The sequence below is a fragment of the Cucurbita pepo genome, chromosome LG13 (assembly GCF_002806865.2).
Source record: "Cucurbita pepo subsp. pepo cultivar mu-cu-16 chromosome LG13, ASM280686v2, whole genome shotgun sequence".
Classification (NCBI taxonomy): domain Eukaryota; kingdom Viridiplantae; phylum Streptophyta; class Magnoliopsida; order Cucurbitales; family Cucurbitaceae; genus Cucurbita; species Cucurbita pepo.
The window spans coordinates 5,376,768-5,389,088 of NC_036650.1; the positions used below are offsets into that span (position 1 = coordinate 5,376,768).

Consider the following 12,321-nt stretch of genomic DNA (forward strand, 5'->3'; position numbering starts at 1 on the left):
AGCTCATTTGATTGATCAGTGGGTGTCATTCACATACCGTTCCACATCACGCGGATTACTAAAGTAGTTCAACCATACAATTGGGTTGACCCTGACATCCGTATATGGTAACTAAAGTGAACGGAGAGCAGTCGAGTAATGTTCTTCATTTCCCATATGTTTTATATTTATATATTTATACTTAAATAAAAATTTAATCGACAATTTCTATTAAAAACTATAATATTATAATAAATTTAGTAATATTCATAACAAAAAAAAAAAGAATATAATATTATTTCCGATATAATATCTAAAAATAAAAAATTATTATTAAAACATAATATAAATAAATAAATATTATTTTATACTGTGTATGAATCGTTATACTTGAGCGGGGATCTAAATTATGAGACGAGGAAAGGACTATATGAATTTTTACGAGAGTAGTGGAGATTTTACGTAATAGAGAAGTAGTATTGGTGGAAGATTATCGGCATAATCGTCGAACTAGAGAAGCTACGTGAAAACGAGAAGATGAAGTGAAAATTAGTTATTCAGAGTTGTTTCAGAGCTAGTATCATTGGGATCGGAGAGAAGGAAAATTTGTAATATTAAAAAAATTAAAATAATTTCAATTGGCGACCGGGTCCTTGAAAATTATGTATGAGTTAATTATCCTCTTTTGTTTGAGTCGTTGGAAAACTTAACCTAAAAACTTGTAACCGATTGCTTCGCTCTTTCATCGATTCACAATGTTTCAGTTGAATTTTCGTTTGATTTCAGTACTGCGGTACTTGAGTAATCTATTCATGTTCGTGATTTGGACTTATTCTCAATGCTACTTATTATTGTGTCATAACACGTTACGATGTACTACATCGGGACTATAAAGAGTCGTCGACTGCCTCTGGAAGTGAAAGTGTCATATGTGGCTAGCCCACATATATATCTTAATTGACCGACACTGAGCCGCTCCCGTATGTTATAATGATACTGCAACGATACGTTAAATGGGTTACCAATTACTTATAGCAGTAATACATTCATAAAACAATATCGATCATCTAGGGTGTTAGGTTTCACCAGGGTCGTCCCCTTCATTTTAAATTGACTCTAGCCCCCGGTCGACTTTTTTAGGAAGCTCGTTCCCACTGCGCTTACGACCCGCTTAACATGCTAGCGATAATGGAAATTCTCCCGTTCACTGGTCAAAGAACTGATTGGATGCGAGACCGATAGCACATTAAAATTTTGCCATGCAAAATATTATTTTAATATAATATATTTATAAATCGATATAATAACCCCATAAATAACAGGTTAAATACATACTATTACAATTATATTTTACATTAAATTTTTGTTTTATTATTATTTTATGATATCGTATAATTTATAATACATTATATTATACACATTTAAGTTTAATAATTTATTTTTTTAGTTTTAAATTTTATTTATTTTTTTATGTCAATTTATTTTGAATTTTATATTTCTTGAATTATTACTCAAATTAGTAAATAAATAAAGCTCTTAACCCATTATTTAGTTTCTAAAATATGAATTGGTTTTAAATAAAAAATAAAATAGAATTTATTAATTCAGGTAGAATGTGGGTTGGAACCGTTTCTCCGTTTTAAAATTTGGGGATTTCAAAAGGAAAAGTATATTTGCTAGGCGGTTGAGGCCGTTACAAATAGCACCAGAGCGTAGGCAGGGGGACAAAACATTTACTACAAAGGTGTAAATGTTTTTTTTTTTAAATTCTAAGTCTAATTTTATTTTATTATTTATTATTTTAAATATCATGACTAAAATTATATTAATTTAATTTTGACTTGTAAAAATTAAAAAAATAAAAACAAAAAGTTTAATAATATTTTAACATTACCATTATTATTTTATCGTTCAAGTGCGTGTTGGTGGGATTAATTATTTTTTATTAAATATAGCGACAAATATGTAGGTGAAATTAGCAAAATCTATTAATTTTCAATAAAAATCCACGTCATTTTTTAAAATAATTTTATATCATTTTTTATTTAGTATGTGATAAGCTCGTGACAAAATTAATTGATTATTATATATGAAATTAATTTTTTTTTATTTAAAAAACACGAAATTTTATTTATGAATTGAATTTGATTACTAAAATTTCATAAATTTATATTATTTTGTGAAGGTTTACAAAATTAATAGATTTTTTTGGTTTAATTTAGGGATTGGATAAATACAAAATTAAAATATTATATTAGTATAATTTAATTATTTATAAAATCAAACTGTTCGTTAACCAAAACAAAATTAAATTAATTAAATCAAAATTATTTTTCCTAGACACTTGGAAATTGAAATTAAATTAATTAGTATTAAATGAATGAATAAAAATTATTTTTTCTAGAAACTTTGGAAATTGAAATTAAAACTATAAATTATCGTAATTCAAAAATCATTTTTACTTTTTTTTTAATCTTTATTTAAAATTTAAAATTTCATAAATCAAATAAATAAATTTCAAATTAAATTAAAATAAACTCGAATTTATTATTAACTTTAAAATATATATTTTTACTTACTATATAATAAAATATACATAAACTTATTTTAATAAAATATACATAAACTTATTTCATAATTTTTTTATTATTGTTTATTGACTGGAAAGGTAATTTTTTTAAAATATAAAATGAAATTAAGTTTTTAAAAATATAAAAGGAAATTAAGTTACAAATTTTAATGGATTGTTTTGAAATAAATAAATATTTATTTTACAAAAATTAAATAAAGACGTTTGAGTCGGAAAATTTTTACTACACAAAAAGTTGGGTCGGGTCTAATGTCTCAACCTGACCAATACCCGACGAAGAAAGATTTTTATGGAATGTCCTACTCCTACCCGAGCTTTCCGTCCATCAATTTGCTTCCTATGAGTTCAGGTCTCAATAAGAATGCTAGTTCAGCGGTCGATTCTTTGAACATTTTCAGTTGGATTCTAAGTGTTTCTCGCGTTAGTCGGGTCCCTGATTCGCGTAGACGAAGGGCAACAATTTAGACAACCCGATGTTCCGACAAGGCTCTCACAATCACATTAGAATTTTGTTTTAAAACAATTAAATTGAATTTTTTTTAAAGACAAATAAAATTGGATTGTAATGGAAGTAAACAACATTAAAAATTTCAGTCGTATAAAGTTTATCCTTTCCTATGCATTTTGCTTCATTTCTCCGCTAGATCTTCTCCACAACCCCTCCGATTTCGCTTCCCGCTCGTTCTTCAGCTCTCTCCGTAAGAATTTCTTCTGTCCTTGTAATGGAATCCTGAAAACTGAGATCGTTTTTTGGTAGTTCATAAGATGGGAGTGCTGTCGAATAAGATTTCGAGGGAGCAATTGAAACCGGGGGATCATATCTATTCTTGGAGGCAGGCCTATATTTATGCTCATCACGGTTTCCTCTCTTTCTCTCTTCTCTTTCTTTTGGATTTCTTATTTTGTGATTTTGTTCTTATTTTGGGGGATCGCCTCTTTTTCATTTTGTATGTCATGCTCTGATTTGCCCTAAATTGCGTAACGGCATTCTATGATCACTACCTAAATATGGCAGATGTGTCTGATTTTACTTTTTCTTCTCCCTTCTGATTGCTATATTGTTCTTCTTTCATGGTTATTTTGCTTTTTTTTTTAGAAATTGTCATTTCATTGTCGTTTGCGTAGTTTGGAAGTTATCAGAAATAGATTGGGGCCTTATTCTTGAACTATGGGGGTGGATAGGGACGGTGTTAGCTTTAATTTATGCTAATTTCTTTGATTATGGTCTGAAGAGTTTTAGTTCCCTTTTGCTTTGGTGACTTTCCAGTGGTGTTGCTCATGATTTTTTTAAAACCCTGAAGTGATTCATATGTGGGATCTCCATTAGCTACTTTGAGTTCCCTTTGAATTGTATATTAGACCGCTTCCTTGTTAGTTCATCTGCTCAATCTACAGACAATCCATGTCCTGCATGTGGTGATCAGTCAAACAGTGACTGAGAGGCAATATCCATGTCCTGCATGTTGGCTACTTTTACTTGCACTTGTTAATATTTGCCCGAGAGGCAATATCGAGCACTCTTTCTGGTTGGGGTGGCTATGTGTGAGATCCCCAACTTGGTTGTCCGAGGGAAATGAAACATTTCTTACAAGGGTGCGGAAACCTCTTCTCATGTTGGAAAGCCCAGCCCAGGAAGGGAAAGCCCAAAGAAACCAGGAAGGGAAAGCCCAACGAGACAATATCTTATAGCGGTAGACTTGAGCTCTTACACCAGAAGACAATATCGATAGCTGTAGGCTTGAACTGTTACACCAGAGGACAATATCTTATAGCGGTAGGCTTGAGCTCTTACACCAGAAGACAATATTTGATAGCTGTAGGCTTGAGTTGTTACACCAGAGGACAATATCGGATAACTATAGGCTTGAGCTGTTAAACTGTTACACCAGAGGACAATATCTTATAGCGGTAGGCTTGAGCTCTTACACCAGAAGACAATATTTGATAGTTGTAGGCTTGAGTTGTTACACCAGAGGACAATATCGGATAACTGTAGGCTTGAGCTGTTAAACTGTTACACCAGAGGACAATATCTTATAGCGGTAGGCTTGAGCTCTTACACCAGAAGACAATATTTGATAGTTGTAGGCTTGAGTTGTTACACCAGAGGACAATATCGGATAACTGTAGGCTTGAGCTGTTACACCAGAAAACAATATCTGATAGCCGTAGGCTTGAACTCTTACACCAGAAGACACAATATCTGATAGCTGTAGGCTTGAGCTGTTATACCAGAGAGGACAATATCTGATAGCAGTAGGCTTGAGCTGTTACACCATGTGATAGGTTCATTACTTAGATGTTTAAAGTGGCTTTGAAAGCTCTTAGATAATAGATTTTCAAGTATTATCTGTCCTAATGGATGTGTATTTGCCTTTTCTTTTGAGAGGGAAAGTGAATGAGGCAAAGAAAGTTGTGTCTTAATCTATTGTTGCATGTTCATCATACCATAGAGGAATTCTTCGAGAATATAAAAAGTTATCGAAAATATCGTTCTTAAGTGACGGGTTGATCCCAATTATTAGTAGAAGCTTCTCTTTAAATGTTACAACCTTTTTAAGTACTCAATCCTGAAGATCTTGTATTATTCCAGGGGTTTTTGTTGGTGATGGAAAGGTGATCCACTTCACTCGTGGAGGAGGCTTGGAGGTTGGCTCTGGAACCGTGTTAGACCGATTCCTTGTTAGTTCATCCGTTCAATCTTCAGACAATCCATGTCCTGCATGTGGTGATCAGTCAAATAGTGACGGAGTAATCTGTTCGTGCTTGGATTGTTTTCTTGGAGGAGGTGATCTTTATGTCTTTGAATATGGCGTTACGCCTATGTTCTTTCTCGCGAAAGCCCGAGGCGGGACTTGCACTCTTGCTAATTCCGATTCGTCTGAAGTTGTCCTTCATCGTGCTTCTTTTCTTCTCCAGAATGGCTTTGGTATGTACAACATCTTCAAGAACAATTGTGAAGACTTCTCCATCTATTGTAAAACAGGATTGCTTATTTACACGACCCTCAGCGTGGGTAGGAGCGGGCAGGCTGCATCGTTTCTTGCTGCCACAAGTGCGANCGTCTATTGTAAAACAGGATTGCTTATTTACACGACCCTCAGCGTGGGTAGGAGCGGGCAGGCTGCATCGTTTCTTGCTGCCACAAGTGCGATTGTTTCTTCCCCACTTCGATTTTTAACCACAAGTTGTAGCGGTCTAGCGGTTGTGGGCGTGGGGATGTATTGTGTTAGTCGATATGTTTCTGACATCGGAGTGCGTCGTGATGTTGTTAAAATCCCGGTCGAGGAGCTCGTGGCTAGATTCAGCAGCAGCAGTGATGCTCCAGAGGATGCAACACAGAAGGCCAAGCAGGAGTAGTTATGTTGTTGGCTTCAACTAAACCACAAAATTGTCTTAGAAGGTGTGAAAAATTATTCTTAATTATGGACCCGCTTGCTTTAATTGTATTTGTATCCACGTCGTTGAAACAACTGTTTATTTCCTGTTTATATTTTGGACTTGTGACGATGATCTTACTGTGTTCAAGTTCGAACCTTTTGAGGGCGTAAAGTGTTGCCCGCCGCACAAACACGATAACACGATACCATGATCGAATTTGAAATGTCTACCTTTTTAGAATAGGTCCGAATTAAATAGCAATGATTGCACCTTCGGGCCTAGCTACTTAATTGACATACCACTGGATGTTTGACTCTAATATCATTTATAACAATCTAAGCTCACCACTTACACATATTGTCCTCTTTGGATTTCTTTAGATTTTCCTTCGAAAAGGTTTTCACATCCGTTCTTCTACCAATGTGAAGTTGCACAATCTATCAACTAGTAATGATTCGCATGTACTTCTTTTAACACTATTCAGACCTAAATTTCTAAATTGCATGTACCTCTTTTAACACTATTCAGACCTAAATTTCTAAATTTTTAGAACGTAGCCTAAACGAATCCTCACTATATCGTTCAACATTCGGCTTTTCCTTGATACTTTTTCTTTTTTGACAATTCCAAATCATTTCTAAAACCAATATTTACTTCACAATCTTTCGAACTTACGACAGTATCAATAAAAACGTCAACATCGACGAACATTTTTACAGCATCATAAAAAGATGCAAAGTTGGAAAGTGGAGTGAATATCTCAGATTACAAGAATGCAAGGTCAAGAAATTACTGGAATGGCCACATATCAAAACCCTCAGGCTTCTTTACAAGGATCTGATTGTACTCTGGCCTTGATGTCTGCATTTGAATTCCACACGATTAGAATCTCTTAACATTTGCACATCAATAAAGGAAGACGATCAAAAAAATAAGAATGTTCACGATCTGTTATGCTAGATTTTTGTTGAGTAGTTTCAACATAAAGATTTGGACAAAAATCAATTTATGCATTGAGAGTTGAGTATTAAAGCTACAAACTAAACTAGTAATTGTATAAATTCAAACCTTAATCTCTCATAAATGAATCAATTTATACCGTTCGTTAATGATTTATAGCTATTTTCACTTGATTTCATTTAAAACAAACTCAAAATCGCCTAAACAAAATTATTTCTCCAAAGATTCCACAGACTAAATAAGTATAGAAAAATAGAAGACAATGAAAACCACACAAATTTAAAACAAATAAATAAATAAAACTGCTACAATCCGTTCGAGTCGCACACTTCAATCTAATTTACATTAATTCTCACATTTAAAAAAAAAATATGTGAAAGTTGTGTATTAACCGTTTAAAAAATATGTAATGAAGATACTAAATTGACCTATTTATGAAAGTTTTTGATTTAAATTGATAAATTTACATCCTTTGAAGTTTGATTTGATACAATTTGACTCAGCTTTAATTCAGAAGAGATAACAAAAGTGGCATACAAAAAGGCAAAGCACAAAACAAACTCTAACACCTTAACAATTAAAACGAGCTCCAATAAAAAACAATAAGACCAAGAAAATAATTACAAAAGTGTTTTGAAATAGACGTTCATTTATGACCCTACTTTGACTCTACTCTGCTTCAGAGAGAACATAAATAAATAATGCCACGGTTCACAACTAAATTCAGCACAAAAATGAATAAAGAACACTGAATCTATCTGAGAATTGTTATTGAAAATGGAGAATGAGCTCACAAGACCCATACACGATGAAATGAATCTTTAATGTTGATGCCTAAGCAGCGAGCAACATAAGAATTGTCTAAAAATTTTATCCAAGAAAATCCAAGATATGAAGATTCTTTCCATTGCCATATGAATATCATGTATCTTTGGCAATCTCAAACTGACTACACCTCTCAACTGAAAACAAACAACTAAATTTATACCAGCTGAATAGAACTAAGGTGAGAAGCAATTTCGGAATCCTGATAACTGATTTCAGTACGATCACATAAATAATTTTCCTTCTAAGGACATTTCGCTTTCTAATCGAGCTCGAAAAGAAACAAATGATGCTACCCACAACAGTAATCTTATGAAATAGTGATTCTAAAAAAAGGGAAAGAAAGAAGGAGAGAAATAATACTGTTGAATGGCATGAATGTTCCATCAGCAATGTCCTCTGGTCTTGCAGTGAAGAAGAGAGAAGAGTTCCTATATGTTTTCAAAATTATCCAATCTTTCATTCTGGACCCATGAATTTTCTTAGAAAATAGGGTTCCATGTTATAAAAAGAAATCTGGACCATTTCCCTTTATGCAGTTACCGTTGGAAAAGACCAAATACAGGGCTTGCACTCTTATTCATCAAACGTATTTTATTTCCTCAAGTGCAAATCTTCTCCTTCCATATTGTGAATCCTTGGCATATTTTAGGCTTAGATTTTTCACCAGATAGCAAGCAAGATTACATAAATCGCTTCTCTCTAAAATGTCTCTCTCTCCAGTCATCTTTTTCTACAGGGTACTAGAACATACCCTTCATTGGGCATCCATATCCATAACTACCACAACTACCAAAAAATCAACATCAAAATCGGAGGAGGAAGCAATAACTGGGCAAATCTCCTATGAAACAACGCCATACATACTCCAAATCTCCTATGAAGTACAAAAGTTATTTATTTATTTGTCAGAAAGGAAAAGATGAGTATTCACTTGCAAAAGCAACCATATGACCTAATGTTTAAATCTTTGAAAACTGACAAGCAAATGAATACTGATGTTGGAGTGATTTTCCTTGTGTCAGCAAAGAAATTTTGAGAAAACAATATATATAGAGTTAGTGATTTGTCTCATTCCATCTCATGCAGTGATGGCTATCACAATCACAAGTGATAGCTTTCTGTGCAAAATTTGTAATAGACTTCTCCAAGTTCTTAGTCACAACGAGAAGAAAATAGGCAGGAATATTTATAACCATCAGCGTGGCTAAAGTGAGCTTGCAACAACTGCAAGTTCTGCCATTTCAAAAGCTTAGCTTGCAATCCTAAACATTCATCGGTCCGAGTAGCAAAGCTCACAAGCCAACGGCAGTAGTCAAATCAACCATTGCCTGTTGAGGACAATCATATCCAGGAATTGTTTTAACTTCTTTAACTCCTTGTTAAACGGCTTGTTAAATGGAATTTTTGTTGGAATATCTATGAGCCTAAAGGATAACTTTTTCCTTTGCCTACCAATCATACTTGCATAAATTTCTTCCTTGTTTTATCTACTTTCAAAGATAATTTCTACCTTCTACCTAGCCAAATTTTGTACACTAAAAAGACAGAAGTTTCCACAAATCTGTATTTTACATTCAAAAATTAGCGAAAATTTTTAATCTTATCATAAGTTTAGTCTAAACCAGTGACTATATACAACGGCGAGGAAAGAAAAGAAAAGATCATCAGCTGCTCGATCAAATCTAATTCGAGGATCAAAGTACACTAACATACACCAAATTTCTGAAAACAAGATTACAAAACAACGACAGAGCGGATCCAATCCAATTAAGATAATATGCCTCAAGACAGAGCAGGAATAACAACAGACCAATAACAGAGAGACTTACGAGATCTTTAAAGACGATAAAAGCCACGATGAAGAAGAGAACGAAAAGGATCTCAAACTCCGCCATCTTCAAGAATCTGAAAACCGCCTTAAGAAACCCTCCCCCCGACAGTTCGTTCACACTCCTGCTCCGACCACCTGCCCGAGCCATCGCCACCGACGACGACTGCCGCTTTTGACGAACACCGATTTCTCTTCAACGATCAACAGATAATTCGAAGCAAATTCAGAAGTTCTTCTTCTCTCAATTGAACGTGTTAAAGACTGACCGAATTGATTATAATATTTTATTCAGATTTCGATTTGAATATTCTCTCATAAAACAATTTAATAACAATTTCGTTTTATTTTTTCAAATAATAAAATCAGCCACTCAAAATTAAAGAAATAATTATTAAAAATATATTGAATATTCTTATTATTGTCTATTAAATTTAAAACTCTATTAATTAATTAATTATTACTAATATTTTTTTTATTAATTATTAAGACATATTACGTAGAACTAATAAATTTTAATAAATTCTTAATTCATATTATATTATTTTAACTATTTGTTATAATTTATTATTAATTTATACGTATTTAATTACTTTTATTTATTTTTAATGTAAGAGTATTCATTTATTTACACTAATTTTAATTTAAATTTCAATAATTTATTCTCTTACATTTAATTAGTAAAATGGTCAACTAAATAAAAATTAAATTTTTAAACAATAACAGCACATAATAATTATTTGAAAATTTATTATACATTTTTAAAAGTCTAAAGTATAATATTAATAATTTATAAATTTATTATATATATATTAAATAAGAGAGATTTATAAGACCTATTAAATAAAATTTTGGAGGGACCAATATTATAATTATTAAACAGAATTTAATTTGATTACATCAGCAAATAATTTAATTTTTTTAGTTTTTTTTTTCATGAAAAATAAATACAAATATTTTCTAGCAAAAAAAAAATATTAAATTTTTTAGATGTTTATTCGAAAAAGAAAAAAAAACTACTCGTAACCACGGTCTACCTCAATTGTACAAACGGGACCGAATAAGGCATACCGAACATGAATTAACAGGTTGATTTTAGGTTATAATCTTCTCGGATCAACATGCTTATTACGTCACAAAAGTTACCATAGCTCGGATATAATTTACCTATCATTTTATGTGTGAATCAACCGAACTCGACCAAGAGGTTAGATACCCGTTCTTATTACTATTAAATTATAATTTTAAATTCAAAAGAAAAGAAAACGGGGAGGCTCTATTATATCTATATTCATTTATTATTTGGAGGGTGAATGTACCTAATGGCCCGATGGTAGGGGTAGATGTACGTAGCGGTCAAGGACACGCGTCACTTGATTCTTTACTACATAAAGAATAGATTAAAAATAAAACTGAAAATCTCACGAACCTACGAAACATTTTTTAAAACTTTAGAAACCGTATCGATAAACTCCTTTCCGTCATTACCGTCATTACTTTAGAAACCATATCAATAGACCACCTCATCATGCACCCTGTACATTTCCGTCATTACTTGTAATTTTTTAAACGAAAAGGTTGAATATTATAAATACTTAGTAAATAACTTCGACGGGACCGTCTATATAATCACATGTATCACATGTTGAATAACTTTAAACTAGTTCGACGTGAAACTGTCTTTTTTGTCTTCTTCTCCTCATTTCCTTTCTCTGAACGTGCACACTCACACTCATAGACTCGTAAATCACATAGGGATAAATGTAGACCCCTGTCGATCGAGATAGGTTCATTATTAGAAGTTACCGAACTGCCCCCTAAATCATTTAGATACACATCAGTTTAATGTATATCGAGCTTTCGAGACATGTATCACTCGCGATTATTGAATACTTCAGCTTGAAATTGGCTTTGAGTTTTTAACCCGTTCAAAAAAAAAAAAAAAAAAAAAAAAAAACGGATTAAGATAAAATAATTAATTATTAGTTGGAATTAATTCAGTTAAATGGGCTTAATTAACATGTAATAATTCAATAATTAATTATTTAATGCGACAATTAATTTTGATTGAATAAACCAGTGAGAATAATTCATTAATGGCTGACTACATGTTTTTAGCTAATTGAGATGGAATATTACTATTTTTAAAAAATAAAAAATCACATAAATGACAATTTTTTTTAGAAAAAGCTTTTGAAAATGACATAAATAGCCTTTTTTTTTTACCTAAACTTATTTTGGTAGAAGTCATCCTACAATTAGAATTAGTGAGGACAAAAATGCCATTTCACTAGGTGAAATTCTAATATAATAATAGAAAATAATAAATAAATAAAAATGTAAAAAAAGTTGGCCGTTTTATTAATCTCAAAAGTAGTAATTTTCATTTTTATAAATTATTTTTTTTTAGATTTGTATCTATTTTATCTTTGAATTTTAAAAAATTTAAAAATTTAAAAAATATATTTTTTATATTAAAGATTAAAAGAAATTAAAAATTAATGAGAGCCCATGGTTTTCTCAAAACCACTTCTGGTTTTAGGTACAAAAAACTGTTTTCTCTTCCCCTCTCTCTCCGCCGTCCACTCCTTTCTCTCCGCTTCTCTCTCCTCCCCCCACCACCGGTCACTGTCAACCCCGCCACTACCGCCGCTGTGCTCTCCTCCTCTTCTTTAAATTTTTTAATTTTTCACTATTCACGGACAGAATAAATCCACAAACCTACCTAAGATTCTTTTTCTATTGGATTTCGTAA

At 32.2% G+C, this 12,321-nt stretch overlaps 2 protein-coding genes across 2 annotated transcripts; one reads left to right on the plus strand and one right to left on the minus strand.

Moving 5' to 3' along the window:
• The first annotated feature begins 3,158 nt into the window (after positions 1-3,158).
• Positions 3,159-6,107, plus strand: LOC111809286. The gene is made up of 4 exons (XM_023695730.1): positions 3,159-3,267; positions 3,327-3,428; positions 5,163-5,585; positions 5,679-6,107. The coding sequence occupies exons 2-4, from the start codon at positions 3,335-3,337 to the stop codon at positions 5,927-5,929; spliced, it is 768 nt and encodes a 255-aa protein (XP_023551498.1). The 5' UTR covers positions 3,159-3,267; positions 3,327-3,334; the 3' UTR covers positions 5,930-6,107.
• A 465-nt stretch (positions 6,108-6,572) lies between these two features.
• On the minus strand, positions 6,573-9,885 carry LOC111808120. Its single transcript, XM_023693932.1, has 2 exons — positions 9,568-9,885; positions 6,573-6,811 (listed from the first exon to the last, which is right to left on the minus strand). Exons 1-2 carry the CDS (start codon positions 9,715-9,717, stop codon positions 6,740-6,742), a joined length of 222 nt encoding a protein of 73 aa, XP_023549700.1. The 5' UTR covers positions 9,718-9,885; the 3' UTR covers positions 6,573-6,739.
• Positions 9,886-12,321: the final 2,436 nt, after the last annotated feature.